The sequence below is a fragment of the Salvelinus sp. IW2-2015 genome, linkage group LG25 (genome assembly GCF_002910315.2).
Source record: "Salvelinus sp. IW2-2015 linkage group LG25, ASM291031v2, whole genome shotgun sequence".
Taxonomy (NCBI): domain Eukaryota; kingdom Metazoa; phylum Chordata; class Actinopteri; order Salmoniformes; family Salmonidae; genus Salvelinus; species Salvelinus sp. IW2-2015.
Genome location: NC_036865.1, coordinates 2,955,791 through 2,968,646, shown reverse-complemented (window position 1 = coordinate 2,968,646; position 12,856 = coordinate 2,955,791). Strand labels below are relative to the sequence as shown.

Genomic DNA, 12,856 nt, shown 5'->3' with positions numbered 1-12,856 from the left:
AACTTTTTCCATTTAAGAATGGAGGCCACTGTTCTTGGGGACCTTCAATGCTGCACATTTTTTTGGTACCCTTCCCAGATCTGTGTCTCGACACAATCCTGTCTCAGAGCTCCACTGAAAAACCCTTCGACCTCACTGCTTGGTTGTTGCTCTGACATGCGCTGTGGGACCTTATATTTGCCTTTCCAAATCATGTCCAATCAATAGAATTTACCACAAGTGTACTCCAATCAAGTTGTAGAAACATCGCAKGGATGATCAATTGAAAACAGGATGCACCTGAGCTCAATTTCATGTCTCAAATATTATTTATTTTTGGCAAAAATGTCTTTAAAAAAACATTTTTCAGTTTATCATTATGGGGTGTAGACTGCCGAGTAATTTTTTATTTAATCAATTTTAGAATAAGGCTGTAACGTAACAAAATGTGGATAAAGTTAATGGTCTAAATACTTRCCGAAGGCACTAAAACATACACTAAAGTATGTTGACACCCCTTCAAATTAAWGTATTCGGCCATTTCATTGAAACGTGTATAAAATCGACCACACAGCCAAGCAATCTCAATAAACAAACATCGGCAGTAGAATGCCTTAATGCAGAGTTCAGTGACTTTCAATGTGGCACCATAAGATGCCACCTGTCAAATTTCCACCCTGCCCCGGTCACCTAAGTGCTGTTATTTTGAAGTGGAAATGTGTAGGAGCAACACCTCAGCCGTGAAGTGGTAGGCGACACAAGCTAACAGAACTTACCTGCGGAAGCATTGTGTGTAAAGATCGTCTGTCRTCATTTGCAACACTCACTACCAAGTTCCAAACTTCCTCTGGACCATAAGCACAAGAACTGTTCGTCAGGAGCTTCATGAAATGGGTTTTCGTGGCCGAGCAGCCGCACACAAGTTTATGACCACGCACAATGCCCAACGTCGGCTGGAGTGGTGTGAAGCTCGCCACCATTCAAGTCTGGAACAGTGGAAACGCATTCTCTGGAGTGATGAATCATGCTTCACCATCTGGCAGTCCGACGGAAGGATCTGGGTTTGGCAGATGGCAAGAGCACGCTACCTGCCCCAATGCATAGTGCCAACTGTAATGTTTGGTGGAGGAGGAATAATGGTCTGGGGCTGTTTTTCATGGTTCGGGCTAGGCCCCTTAGTCCCAGTGTAGGGAAAACACTACAGCGTACAATGACATTCTAGACGAATCTGTGRGTCCAACTTGGGGAAGGCCCTTTCCTGTTTTAGCACAACAATGCCCACATGCACAAAGTGAGGTCCATTCAAAGTGGTTAGTCCAGAGCGGTGTGGAACAACATGACTGGCCTGCACAGAGCCCTGACCTCAAACCCATTGAACACCTTTYGGATGAGTTGGAACATAGATTGCGGGCCAAGTCTAATCGCCCAACATCAGTGCCTGACCTCACTAATGCTCGTGGCTGAAAGGAAGCAAGACCCTACAACGTTCCAACGTCTAGTGGAAAACCTTCCCAGAAGAGCGGAGGGTGTTAATCTCTTGGGGGCAGTATTTCGTCATCTGGATGAGAAGCGTGCCCAAAGTAAACTGTCTGTTACTGAGACCCAGAAGCTAGGATATGCATATAATTGGTAGATTTGGATAGAAAACTCTAAAGTTTCCAAAACTGTTAAAATAATGTCTGAGTATAACAGAACTGATATGGCAGGCAAAAACCTGAGGGAAAAAAGTCCCACTTCCTGGATGGATTTTTAATGTGGGTATTTTCAATTGAATGCCTATAGAGTATCTAATGGATTAGGACCCAGATTGCAGTTCCTATGGCTTCCACTAGATGTCAGTCTTTAGACATTGTTTCAGGCTTGTTTTTTTTATTTAAAGGAGACCTTTCTGTCAGTGGACTGTAGAATCATGCTGTGCTGGTTTTCCTCGTGACCGAGTGCGCGCACTTCGTTGTTTTTCCTTTCTATTGAATAAGCTATTGTCTCGTTGAAATATTATCGAGTTAGACAACTGACAACCTGAGGATTAATTATAAATATCGTTTGACATGTTGACWAACTTTACCGGTACTATTAGGATGTATTCGTCTGCATGTTTTGACCGCCTTTGAGCCAGTGGATTACTGAACAAAACGCGCCAACTACTGAGTTTTTGGGACATAAGGAGGAACATTATCGAACATTTATTGTGTAGCTGGGACTCGTGACTGCAACCATATGAAGATATTCAAAGGTAAGTGATTAACTTCACTATATTTCTAACTTTTGTATTTACTTTACTTGATTGTAAAATGTTTGTATGCTTTTGTAAGCGGGGCGTTGTCCTCAGATAATCGCATGTTATGCTTTCGCCGTTGAGCATTTTTTAAATCTGACAAAGCAGCTGGATTAACAAGAAGTTAATTTTTAAGCCGATGTATAACACGTGTATTTTTCATGAATGTTTATTGTGACTATTTCTGTATTTTGAATTTGGAGCTCTGCAATTTCACCGGATGATGTCGAGGTGGGTCGCTAGCGGAACGCCTGCGCCAGAAAGGTTAAAGCGGCAACGGAGGGACCAACTGCATATTAACGCCCATGATTATGGAATGAGAAGTTCAACAAGCAGGTGTCCACATAATTTGTCATGTAGTGTAGCTGGCTACATTCTTTCTATGGGCCTACAGAGAAATGGTAATGCAAAGCTTACGCAAAAAGATACCTTGCTTTTTTCATTGTAAGCTCATTTACTTGTGGCTGTCAGCCAAATAGCGTTGCACCTCTGACACTGATGAAAATGAAGCTGTTGAATCTGTTGCCGTAATGTATTTTCTATGAAGGAAAACTAGTGTTGCATGTCCCTGATCAAGCAAAGAAACATTCGATATAAAAAAAGAAATTGCCCTTCAATAGAGATGGACTCAGCATGCTCACGCTTCCTCCTGTTGTGCTATTTACAAACACATGACTGGCTCAACTGTGCTGGCGAACTAAGTAAGCTTCATAACGTATAATGGACCAATGCCAGTGCTGCATGTTACACTAACATCACGGTACCAAAAACATGAAACATTTTTGAAAACCATAGTARCGTTTCACACGATACTACCAAATTTCTCAGCCCTACRGACCTAYAAGAACCCGCACCTGTAATYAAATGTTTATAAAGTCAGTTGTCTATAAATTCCGTTAAATTTGAAGCAACAGCAACTAGTCACTTGTATGCACCGGTACAATAATGTCCACTTTCATACGCGTGTGGCAGCTGTAATCCACCAGCCAAAACCTCTTCCAGCCACCACTCACCTGCTTCTCTCCGTCCACTCTTCATGTGCACCTATTCTTCAATAATTAAAAATAAATAAATGTACCCTTGATGGCGGGGGGGGGGTGCAGACCCTGATCGTTCTTCTTTTACATTTGATACTCATACATCCAATTTCATCCCTGGTATGACCAAAAGCACAGGCCAGACAGGCATTGCAAGTTTGCAGTGCCAGAAAGGGGGGGGGGGGCAGCTTTACGGCAGTCATGCATGAAGTATAACAGCAAAGGAAACAGCTCCTCTAGCTCAAACAGCTGTCAGTTGTTTAAGGACTCACAACTGGCACTACTTTCTCTTTCTGCATGATTTCACTTCACAAACCATGTTTTATACTAATCCCGGGCCGCTTATTATGGTTTTGATAAACTGATGTTCAGTCATGTTAGCAAGCTAGCCAACGACCTGGTAACTTGACAGTAGGTCTAGGCAAGTGATTGGCACAGGAAGAAAGGAAAAGGGTCTGCTATTCATGAGTTGCGCTTAAAATAATAAAAGTAGGATTCATAGTGTCGTCTTACATTAGGCCTATCAAAAAACAAAAACAAAAAAAAGCACTTTCTGGTGCGCATTACATTGTTTGGTGCCTAACATTTTTAAAGTTGGGAGTGTGTTTTAAATGGAAAATTTCACACAAAAATGCTTTATGACAAGCAAAACATCTTGGGACTGTCAACATTGGCCTAAAGAAACAAAATACCAAAAGATGGTTTTTGGGTGGATTTTCTTTTTATGAAGAGTAAAGGTTTCATGCAGTGTTTTCCCCTTATCGCCAATGACAATCAGGTCATTATGCACAAACTCAGAAAAAAAGAAATGTCCCTTTTTAAAAGATAATTCATAAAAATCCAAATAACTTCACAGATCTTCATTGTAAAGGGTTTAAACACTGGACTGGCTGGACTGAGGGKTTGTAGGACTGTTGTAARGCAGGTCCTCACCGGCAACAACACATGGGCACAATCCCACCATCGCTGGACCAGACAGGACTGGCAAAAAGTGCCCTTCACTGYTGAGACGCGGTTGTGTCTCACCAGCCATACTGCTCGTTCTGAGTGTGATTTCCTGCAAGACAGGAATGTCAGTGTTCTGCCATGGCCAYCGAAGAGCCCGGATCTCAATCCCAGTGACTACGCCTGGGACCTCATTGAATCGGAGGGTGAGGGATAGGGCCATTCCCCCCAGAAATTTCTATGGAACTTGCAGGCGCCTTCGTGGAAGAGTGGGGTAACATCTCACAGCAAGAACTGGCAAATCTGGTACAGTCCACGAGGAGATGCAGTGCAGTACTTAATGCAGCTGGTGGCCACACCAGATGCTGACTTATTTTTTATCCCCCCTTGTTCAGGGACACATTATTCCATTTCTGTTTGTCACATCTGTGGAACTTGTTCGGTTTATGTCACAGTGGTTGAGTCTTATGTTCATACAAATATTTACACATTAAGTCTCTTGAAAATGAACACCGGCGACAGTGAGAGGACGTTTCTTTTTTTGCCGAGTTGATATTCCTCCAGCCATATCACAGGTAGGCCGTCGTATTATGCAGGGCATAGTGTGAAGTTAAAATCAACGTGTTGTATAGAGAAGTGGGAATCGGGTTTGTGTAGCACGTGTGCATAACATTTAGAAAAGGGAAGTGTCTGGGACAGGGCGAACAGGATGCTAGGCCACTGACATTTTCCGTATCGGGATACTTGGCCCTGGTATCATTAGGTAAAGTATGGGATCGTGTAGGCAGTGTTTCCTCTAAGCTGACGCACCCACCGACGGTGTGCTGAAGAGCAGTAGCCACCTGCAGAGCGCTGACGAAATATCAGCCCACCAGGGAGACGCACAAGATTTCACTTCACTCAACTGTCTAGTTTTCCCTGTTAAGAGAACGTTGATAGTGTTGACTGTGGCTATTGTGATCGAATGGACACAATATTAGCCACTTCCAATGCAACATACCAAAACAAAACTATGCAAGAGAATGTAGGCAGAACAGAGTAGGATTCTATTGCACATGACTCAGCCCGTGCTCTACAGACCTGTGCGCCATAAACAATCAGTGCTGCAGTAAGCCTATATGCAAATTGACCATTGCCATATATGGAACTGTGCCATTTACTTTGAACTGAACGGTGTTTACAGCTGTGGTTGAGAGCAGATGCGCTTATGTTGGATCAAAGCAAGAGCTGAATGTAGCCATGTGTTTTTGTTCACATCCTTTGCCAGTTAGTGAGTTATTAGCATAGTTCTAGATCATTTGTAGTCTGCAAAAGGGGAGTGATCGCTTCCTACAAGAGCACAAAGGTGCTCATTTCTAAACATCCTTGAAAAGCCAGGTAAAGAGCTTTTTGTCTTAGAGGAAGTGTCATATTTTGTGACAGGCTTGAATAAGCCAAGTAGTCAATAGGCAGAGGGTAGCATACTTTGTCAGATTCTCTGTAGTAAATGGTATGGACATAATGCAACTTATTTCGTAGTGGTTTCTTCCAAACATTTTTCTCAAAAGTCTCATGGAATGTAGGCCTACATTGATCGTCACATTGGCTGCTGCTGTTGGCAGAGGAGAATGATGGAACAGCTATTTCCATGTTGAAATGTTATGGGATGCATTTTCTCCATTGTTTGATGGTAGGCCTACATTACGATCAAATAACCACGTAGCCTACTTGGGCACTTTAAACTAACTTAACTTCTCTAGGATCCAATGCCCCAAATAAATGGAAATTTTGGATATATAAATCGACGGAATAAATCGAACAAAAGGACCATTTGTGATGTTATGGGACATAGAGTGCCAACAGAAGAAGCTCGTCAAAGGTAAGGCATGAATTACACTTTTATTTATGTGTTCTGTGTTGCGCCAGGAGGGTAGAAATATGATGGTCTGTGATTGTTAGCTGGGGTGCTATCCTCAGATAATAGCATTGTTTGCTTTTGCCGTAAAGCAATTTTGAAATCTGACACGTTGGCTGGATTCACAACAAGTGTAGCTTTAATTTCTTATATTGAATGTGTGATTTCATGAAAGTCACATTTTTATAGTAATTTATTTCAATTCGGTCAAACCGGTTGGACGCTACAGATGATTTTGTGCATAGACAGATTTTCACTGTGTCTCATGGTCACAAACACCGCTATAGCTCTGCCACCTTTCACTGTGGCCGAGGAAGGGCGATATCGGCAGATTGAGACACTACCCATCCTAAAAATAAATAAACACAGCTAGCTTAAGAGGGATTTTGATGGGGACTTTTGCATTGTMTTAGATTTCTGCAGGGCATGGAAATTGTAGGCCAAGGGTTAACGGTAAATGTACTACTGGTGATCTATGTAATGGGGAACTGATAGACAATAACAAAGGGCAAACAATTCATAGTTAAGCTATGAAACAATGAATACGCACTAAATGGCGGGAGAGAGCACATTCTAGAGAAATGTGCCGTGTGCATCTTAGCCACACTGCGGCCTCCGCAAAGGATTAGACTWCTGAGACGAAACACACAGGTGTGGCACAAATATTCTAGCAACTGTGCGACAATTTATTTTTTAAACGCTCGTTTAAACAGTTGCCTAAATGGGTTCAGCCCTACTATCGTGACAACACTAATGCATATTGGTGAATCGTTACATCCCTAGCCTAGATGAATTCTAGGTACTTCTGAAGCTCACGTGCACTAGAAACTAATACTGAATCCTGTAAATGCATGTGTTTATTATAAAATGCTAAAACCTTGATACAAATAGATAATTGAAAATACAAAAGTGCTTTGTGGAATATTAGGTTTCTACATTGTGTAAATGCACTATTTTCCTATTGAAATGCTTTGTAAAAAATMGTACACTGTCTCCAAGTCAGGTTTGTGATCTACAACATGCAAGAGATCCGTCATTCAATGATCTCCGTGCCCCCAAATGTTTGGATATACTGGTAAAGCTACCAGGTCGTAAGCTAGCTACCAACAACGTAATAAAAATGACTGAACGACGAGTAAACAAATGGTTAATGGCCCGAGGAGTTTTATAAAGGCATGCGACATGGTTTGAATGCAAAATGAGGCCAGCCAATCCACTATAGCAGGGGCGTACTACTCATTTCACAGAGTGCCGAGGGTCTGCGGGTTTCCCCCTTTCAATTAAGACCTAGACAACCAGGTGAGGGGAAMTCTTTACTAATTAGCAAKRTTAATGCATCAATCAAGWACAAAGGCSGAGCYAAATCCCGCGGACACTCAGCCCTCCYCGGAATGAGTTTGACACATGCGCTACAGGAAGACAAGTTCAGCGGGTATTATGGGTCATTTCTTTTGAACTAGTTGGGCCAGAAACCAGTTTTCGCTGGTGCATTCAATAAAGTCACAAATCTATGCTCAGTTCTCTATGGCATTCAGAAACAGTACAGCGAAGCTTAAATCATAAAAATGTTTAGGCGCAATGCTCTCAACTTAGAATTCCAYGTGGCACAGCAAAATATTTAGGAGCATATGKGACAAATGGTCACACCCTGGGACTACCTACACACCAGCACAACAAGGTAATGTTACGCAACAGGACAATGAAGCAGGTTAGGGCTGATTTGATGTGAGCAGGACAAACAAACACGACACACGAGGATAGGAGCCCTGGGGAGAGCATTCCGATGCAAATTACRAACTGCTCCAGAATCTGAAGTTAAAGTCCGGGTGGTGTGTGCGAGGGGTATCTGTGTGTCTTTAGAACTAGGCCATGGGTGCGAAGGCTGTCTTCTACAGTGACAAAGAATCCGCCTCAGGCAGAGGGTTCACGCCATCCCATAGCCCAGATGTCAGAATTGTTTACATGCAACAATCATAAAATCAAACCAACAAAAATAAATACCACCCAGCATCCAATACTCAGTCCTTTCAAATCAGAAGCCAGTGAGTCACTTATGAAGATCAGTCTCCATCTGAGCTTAACACTGCAGCAGCACAGCCCTAATGAGGAAAAATCTTTGGAAGCTTTCCAACATACATAATGTTACATTGGGCCAGACCATCATAGCATTGTAGAGGTAAATGTAGCCTAGTATCTAGGCCCCCATTCCAAGTGTGAAACTGAAGATGTCCCAATGAAGAAGAAATAAAAAGTATTCTTATGGRAGGACATAAACAGTTGTGTTCACTACCGTCCACTTACACAAGACCCGCCATCACGTAATGGATGCCTGGGAACTCTGCATTCCATTTATGGGGAGAAATAAAATAGATGCAAGTACAACTGCAATAAAATCATTGAACAGCACATTTACCTCATACCTAATCCATGTAGCTGTCGATTGTTTAGATATGGTAGTTTGGCCAAACATTCTCTCTCTGTGTAACCCACGTGTCGTTCAGTCCATGCACAATTATCTGACCCTGCGCAGTAGGAAATGTTGCTACCACGCACCTCAACCAAAGGGATCTCCTTCCTCATTACCACGTGTTGCACTACAACAAACGCGGCTCCACTGCAGGAAAGACGGTTGCTACCCTCGTGGAATCCAGACAGGCACTATTGTATACACATCTGTGCTAATAATACCTCAAATACAACTCAGTTGTCTGAAATATACACAGACTGGTATGCAAGTTTCATGGATGACCGAGGAAACGTAGCTAGTGCTGTTGGTTTGAGTGAGTCAACAAGAGATTCATTCGCAAACACCACGTGTTGCTCATACTAATGAGCATGGTAGTGGAAATAATATTACAATCTCATATACAACCRCGGGTTAAAAGAGAAGTGTTGCCAATTGCCCAAAGGTGTGCCATTATGGTCTAAAACAAGGTTGCATGTGTAGCCAGGGGTTCACTCATTACAAACCATTTCTCAAGCCAACTTACCTGCAACCATCTAACTGTAAAACAACGTTAACGATAATGCCCATTTTGTACATTACATTGACAATCTATATACTCGCATTCGGGATTATGCAGTTTCATTGAATGGTTTACGTCATACATTTACAACCACGTGGGAATGAATCATCTTGAGAACGAATTTAAAGCTAGGCCCAAAATAACATCCGTTAACATGGCGCATATAGATTGCCTTTACACGTTTATCCAATCAACACATTTGGTTATATGATGTTAAAACTGACAGACATCGACTTGTCACGATTTTATACTGATATCCAGGTAGTTGTCAATGGCCTCATCTTAGCCAAACAAACTGGACAACTCCCTATTAGTCATCCATGTGGTTTTACGTTAACTAAATTCGTACATTCYGTAATGGACATCGGATTACTACACTATATGCTCATTGCATTGTTTGACCGATGTAGTAAACAATGAAATTAAAGTCTAAARTCAACACATTTAAAGCCAACATTAAAACACGTTGTCTACAGCTAACCACACATCCGGGCATTATCCCGGCTAGCAATGCGTTACTTAGCTAGCCGGCTACTTCAGAAGGTTTGTATACTAACTAATGCAGCAGTTAACAAACACCCATGAAAACATTCTACGTATAAATATATCTTAGTTGTAATCTTACCATCTGCTAATAATCATGCCATGATTCGTCTGTGRAGCAGTGATTTTATCCACGTGTCACTTTTTCCAGCGCATTATTCCCAGCACACGAGACATTCACATACAGCAGAAATACACGCATGATACCAAATATGAACCACCTAAGTGTCAAATCATTGTACTTTACCTCGTCCAGTGTATTTGTAGAGAAAAAATCCATGTTGCAGGCAGTTAACATCGCCTCGCCTGCTCCCCACCGCGCCGCCATCTTAGCAACAACTCTTGCTCTTTGCGGGGATTTTTTTTAATGTGAATCGTGCACTGATGGAACAAGACGGGGCGGGGACACGTGGTATTTGGATTCCCGGCTAAATGATCTATAGGGTCAGAGTTTAACTCCGCCCTCGCCGAAGTCTGGACCAATCTATGGTCTGGACCAAAGACAGTGGCATAAACCACAAAGTTTCCAATACCCAGAGATGCAACATCGGGAGACTTTCGCGAACGCTTGCGTGGCAGACCAGGCCGGGGTTAGGGGTATGATATTATTCCTTAGTTGTTCATATTCTAGAAATCCAAAGGCTAGATTCGAGCCAATGCTTTAAGTATTTTAACATGTCATTACCCCAACCTTGTGACATACATTTGCTCCTTTGCACCCCAGTATCTCTACTTGCACACTCATGCGCGAAACCACCCCAACGTCGCCATGATATCGCCTAAAAGCGTGATCGGGGATTTCTATAGCAGAAGCAGTTTCTTCATACTGTACCGTTTTTTATTATACCTCAGTGGTCTGGAGCAGGGATGGCCAACTAAACTGGCGGCCCGCAGATCAATTTCCAAAAACACCCCAGTCAATTTTTTAAATAAAAAAATCAATAATTTTGAACTCAGTCKGGGTCTCAACCAGTGGTGGAAAAAGTACTAAATGGTCATACTTGAGTAAAAGTGAAGATACCTTAATAGAAATAATTAATGTAAAAGTGAAAGTCACCCAGTAAAATACAAGTTGAGTAAAAGTCGAAAAGTATTTGGTTTTAAATATACTTAAGTATCAAAAGTAAATGTAATTGCTCAAATTTAAGTATCAAAGTACACGTCCTTTCTTATTCCTTATCTTAAGCCAACCAGACTGCACGATTCTCTTGTTTTTATTTATGGATAGCCAGGGGCGCACTCCAACAATCAGACATCAATTACAAAAAAAGCATGTGTGTTTATTGAGTCGGCCAGATCAGAGGCAGTAGGGATGACCATGGATGTTCTCTTGATAAGTGTGTGAATTTGACCATTTTCCTGTGCTGCTAAGCATTGAAAATGTAACGAGTACTTTTGGGTTTCAGGGGAAATGTATGGAGTGAAAAGTACATAATTTTCTTTAGGAATGTAGTGAAGTAAAAGTTGTCAAAAATATGAATAGTAAAGTACATATACTTAAAGTATTTTTACTTAAGTACTTTGCACCACTGGTCTCAACTTACTGTTAGAATAGTAGAATACACAAGGTGCACCATGGCAAAATGTGTAGAATTGCAGGATATAACTCTCAAACTTACATTTCTCTCTGGAGTCAAGACTGTGGTCAGTTAAATGMTTRGCCCYTGAGGTGGGGGTTCCCTCAACCAAATCTCAGTTAGGGCCCCCAAAACACTAGAATAATGGATTTAGTTAAGAGAGGTAAGTGCTCCACAAATAGATTACAAAAATCTGTGTGGTTATGGTAACACAGACCCATGAGCCACTGCGGCCGCTCATGATGAGTTCAGATTTTTTTGTGGCCCCCATGAAAGTTGCCCATCCCTGGTCTGGACAGTGAAGTCGGTAGGGCTCAAACGTTCCAAAGGCGTTTGCATACATAAGTTCGCTTTTCATCATTTAACAGACACTCTTATCCAGAGTGATTTACAGGAGCGACTAGGGTTAAGTGCCTTGCTCAAGGGCACATCAACACATTTTTCATTACGGGGCCAACATTCTTAACACCTACGCCAGGGGTGTCAAACTCACTTGTTCGGTCCACTACTTATAGGTTTCAGAGCAAGTGACGTAACTGATTGAAACGCTAGTAGCGCGTACCCGCTAACTAGCTAGCCATTTCACATCCGTTACACTACTAATCCATGCGATCCATAACAGGCGCGGTCCCAAACGAAAACAACCACGACCTAGAGCGGTCACACCGATGATTGAGTTAAATACTTTATAATCTACACACGCAGAAAACAAACAAAACTTCTGCAGCATAGCACACACAANACACAAAAATATAAATATATGGACAAGAGTACATCAACTTAAACGCAGACAGGGTTATTACAAGTCAAATTAACATTTACATTTGTCAAAAAGTTTAAGGTACATACTGCTTTTTAGTTTTTACTGATAACTTCTAAGTAATGATTCAGTTCGATCTTAAACAATTACAATTTAAATAGGGGTTTGTTCTCTTCATCTTTTGAATAAAGAAATCTTCCAGGAAAAATAATCAAATTAACAATGAAAAGGAAATCGGGGTCCGTGTCAGTTGGGTCAAAATAAAACACAAAATCAGTTTTCCAAATAAACATTGAAATGAGTTTCCCTTAAAATAAAGTATTCTAACTCAATCAAAAATCTTCTGACATGAGAGCAGTCCCAAAATAAATTGTCAATAGTTTCTGGGTCACAACCACAAAACACACATTTGTCATCAATAGCAATTTTGAGTCTGTACAATAAAGGTCTTTATAGGGTACACTCTGAATTAGTTTATATTGTACCAGTATTTATTAGAGAGGGGTAAAGAAAGATTTTGTTCAGGCACCAGGCAGGTATTAACCATGCCGAAAGGAAAAGAGTAGAATAGAGAGAGTACCACTACCAGACCCACACACATCAGCAGAAGAGACTGCCTAGTGTAGCCTGTTTACCAGATAGCCAGTGGAGATTAGAGAATACACACATCACACACAGGGGTAACCCCAACAAGAATACCTCATATAATAATAGTAATAATAATGGCAGAGCAATTTAACAGCAACTTCATACAAGAACCCAGTCATCAACAGAGGATTTGGAATAATCTGTATTATCTTCCAGTGGAGGAGTGCAGGAG

The 12,856-nt window shown here is 41.6% G+C and overlaps 1 protein-coding gene across 1 annotated transcript in view; it reads right to left on the bottom strand.

The window, feature by feature from the left end:
- Nucleotides 1-10,108, bottom strand: part of LOC111951773 (peroxisome proliferator-activated receptor gamma coactivator-related protein 1) — a 42,484-nt gene extending 32,376 nt beyond the window's left edge. The window contains exon 1 of the mRNA XM_023969976.2: nucleotides 9,947-10,108. Within this exon, the coding sequence (XP_023825744.1) occupies nucleotides 9,947-10,027 (81 nt within the window). The 5' untranslated portion in view covers nucleotides 10,028-10,108. The remainder of the gene's footprint in view (nucleotides 1-9,946) is intronic.
- Nucleotides 10,109-12,856: the final 2,748 nt, after the last annotated feature.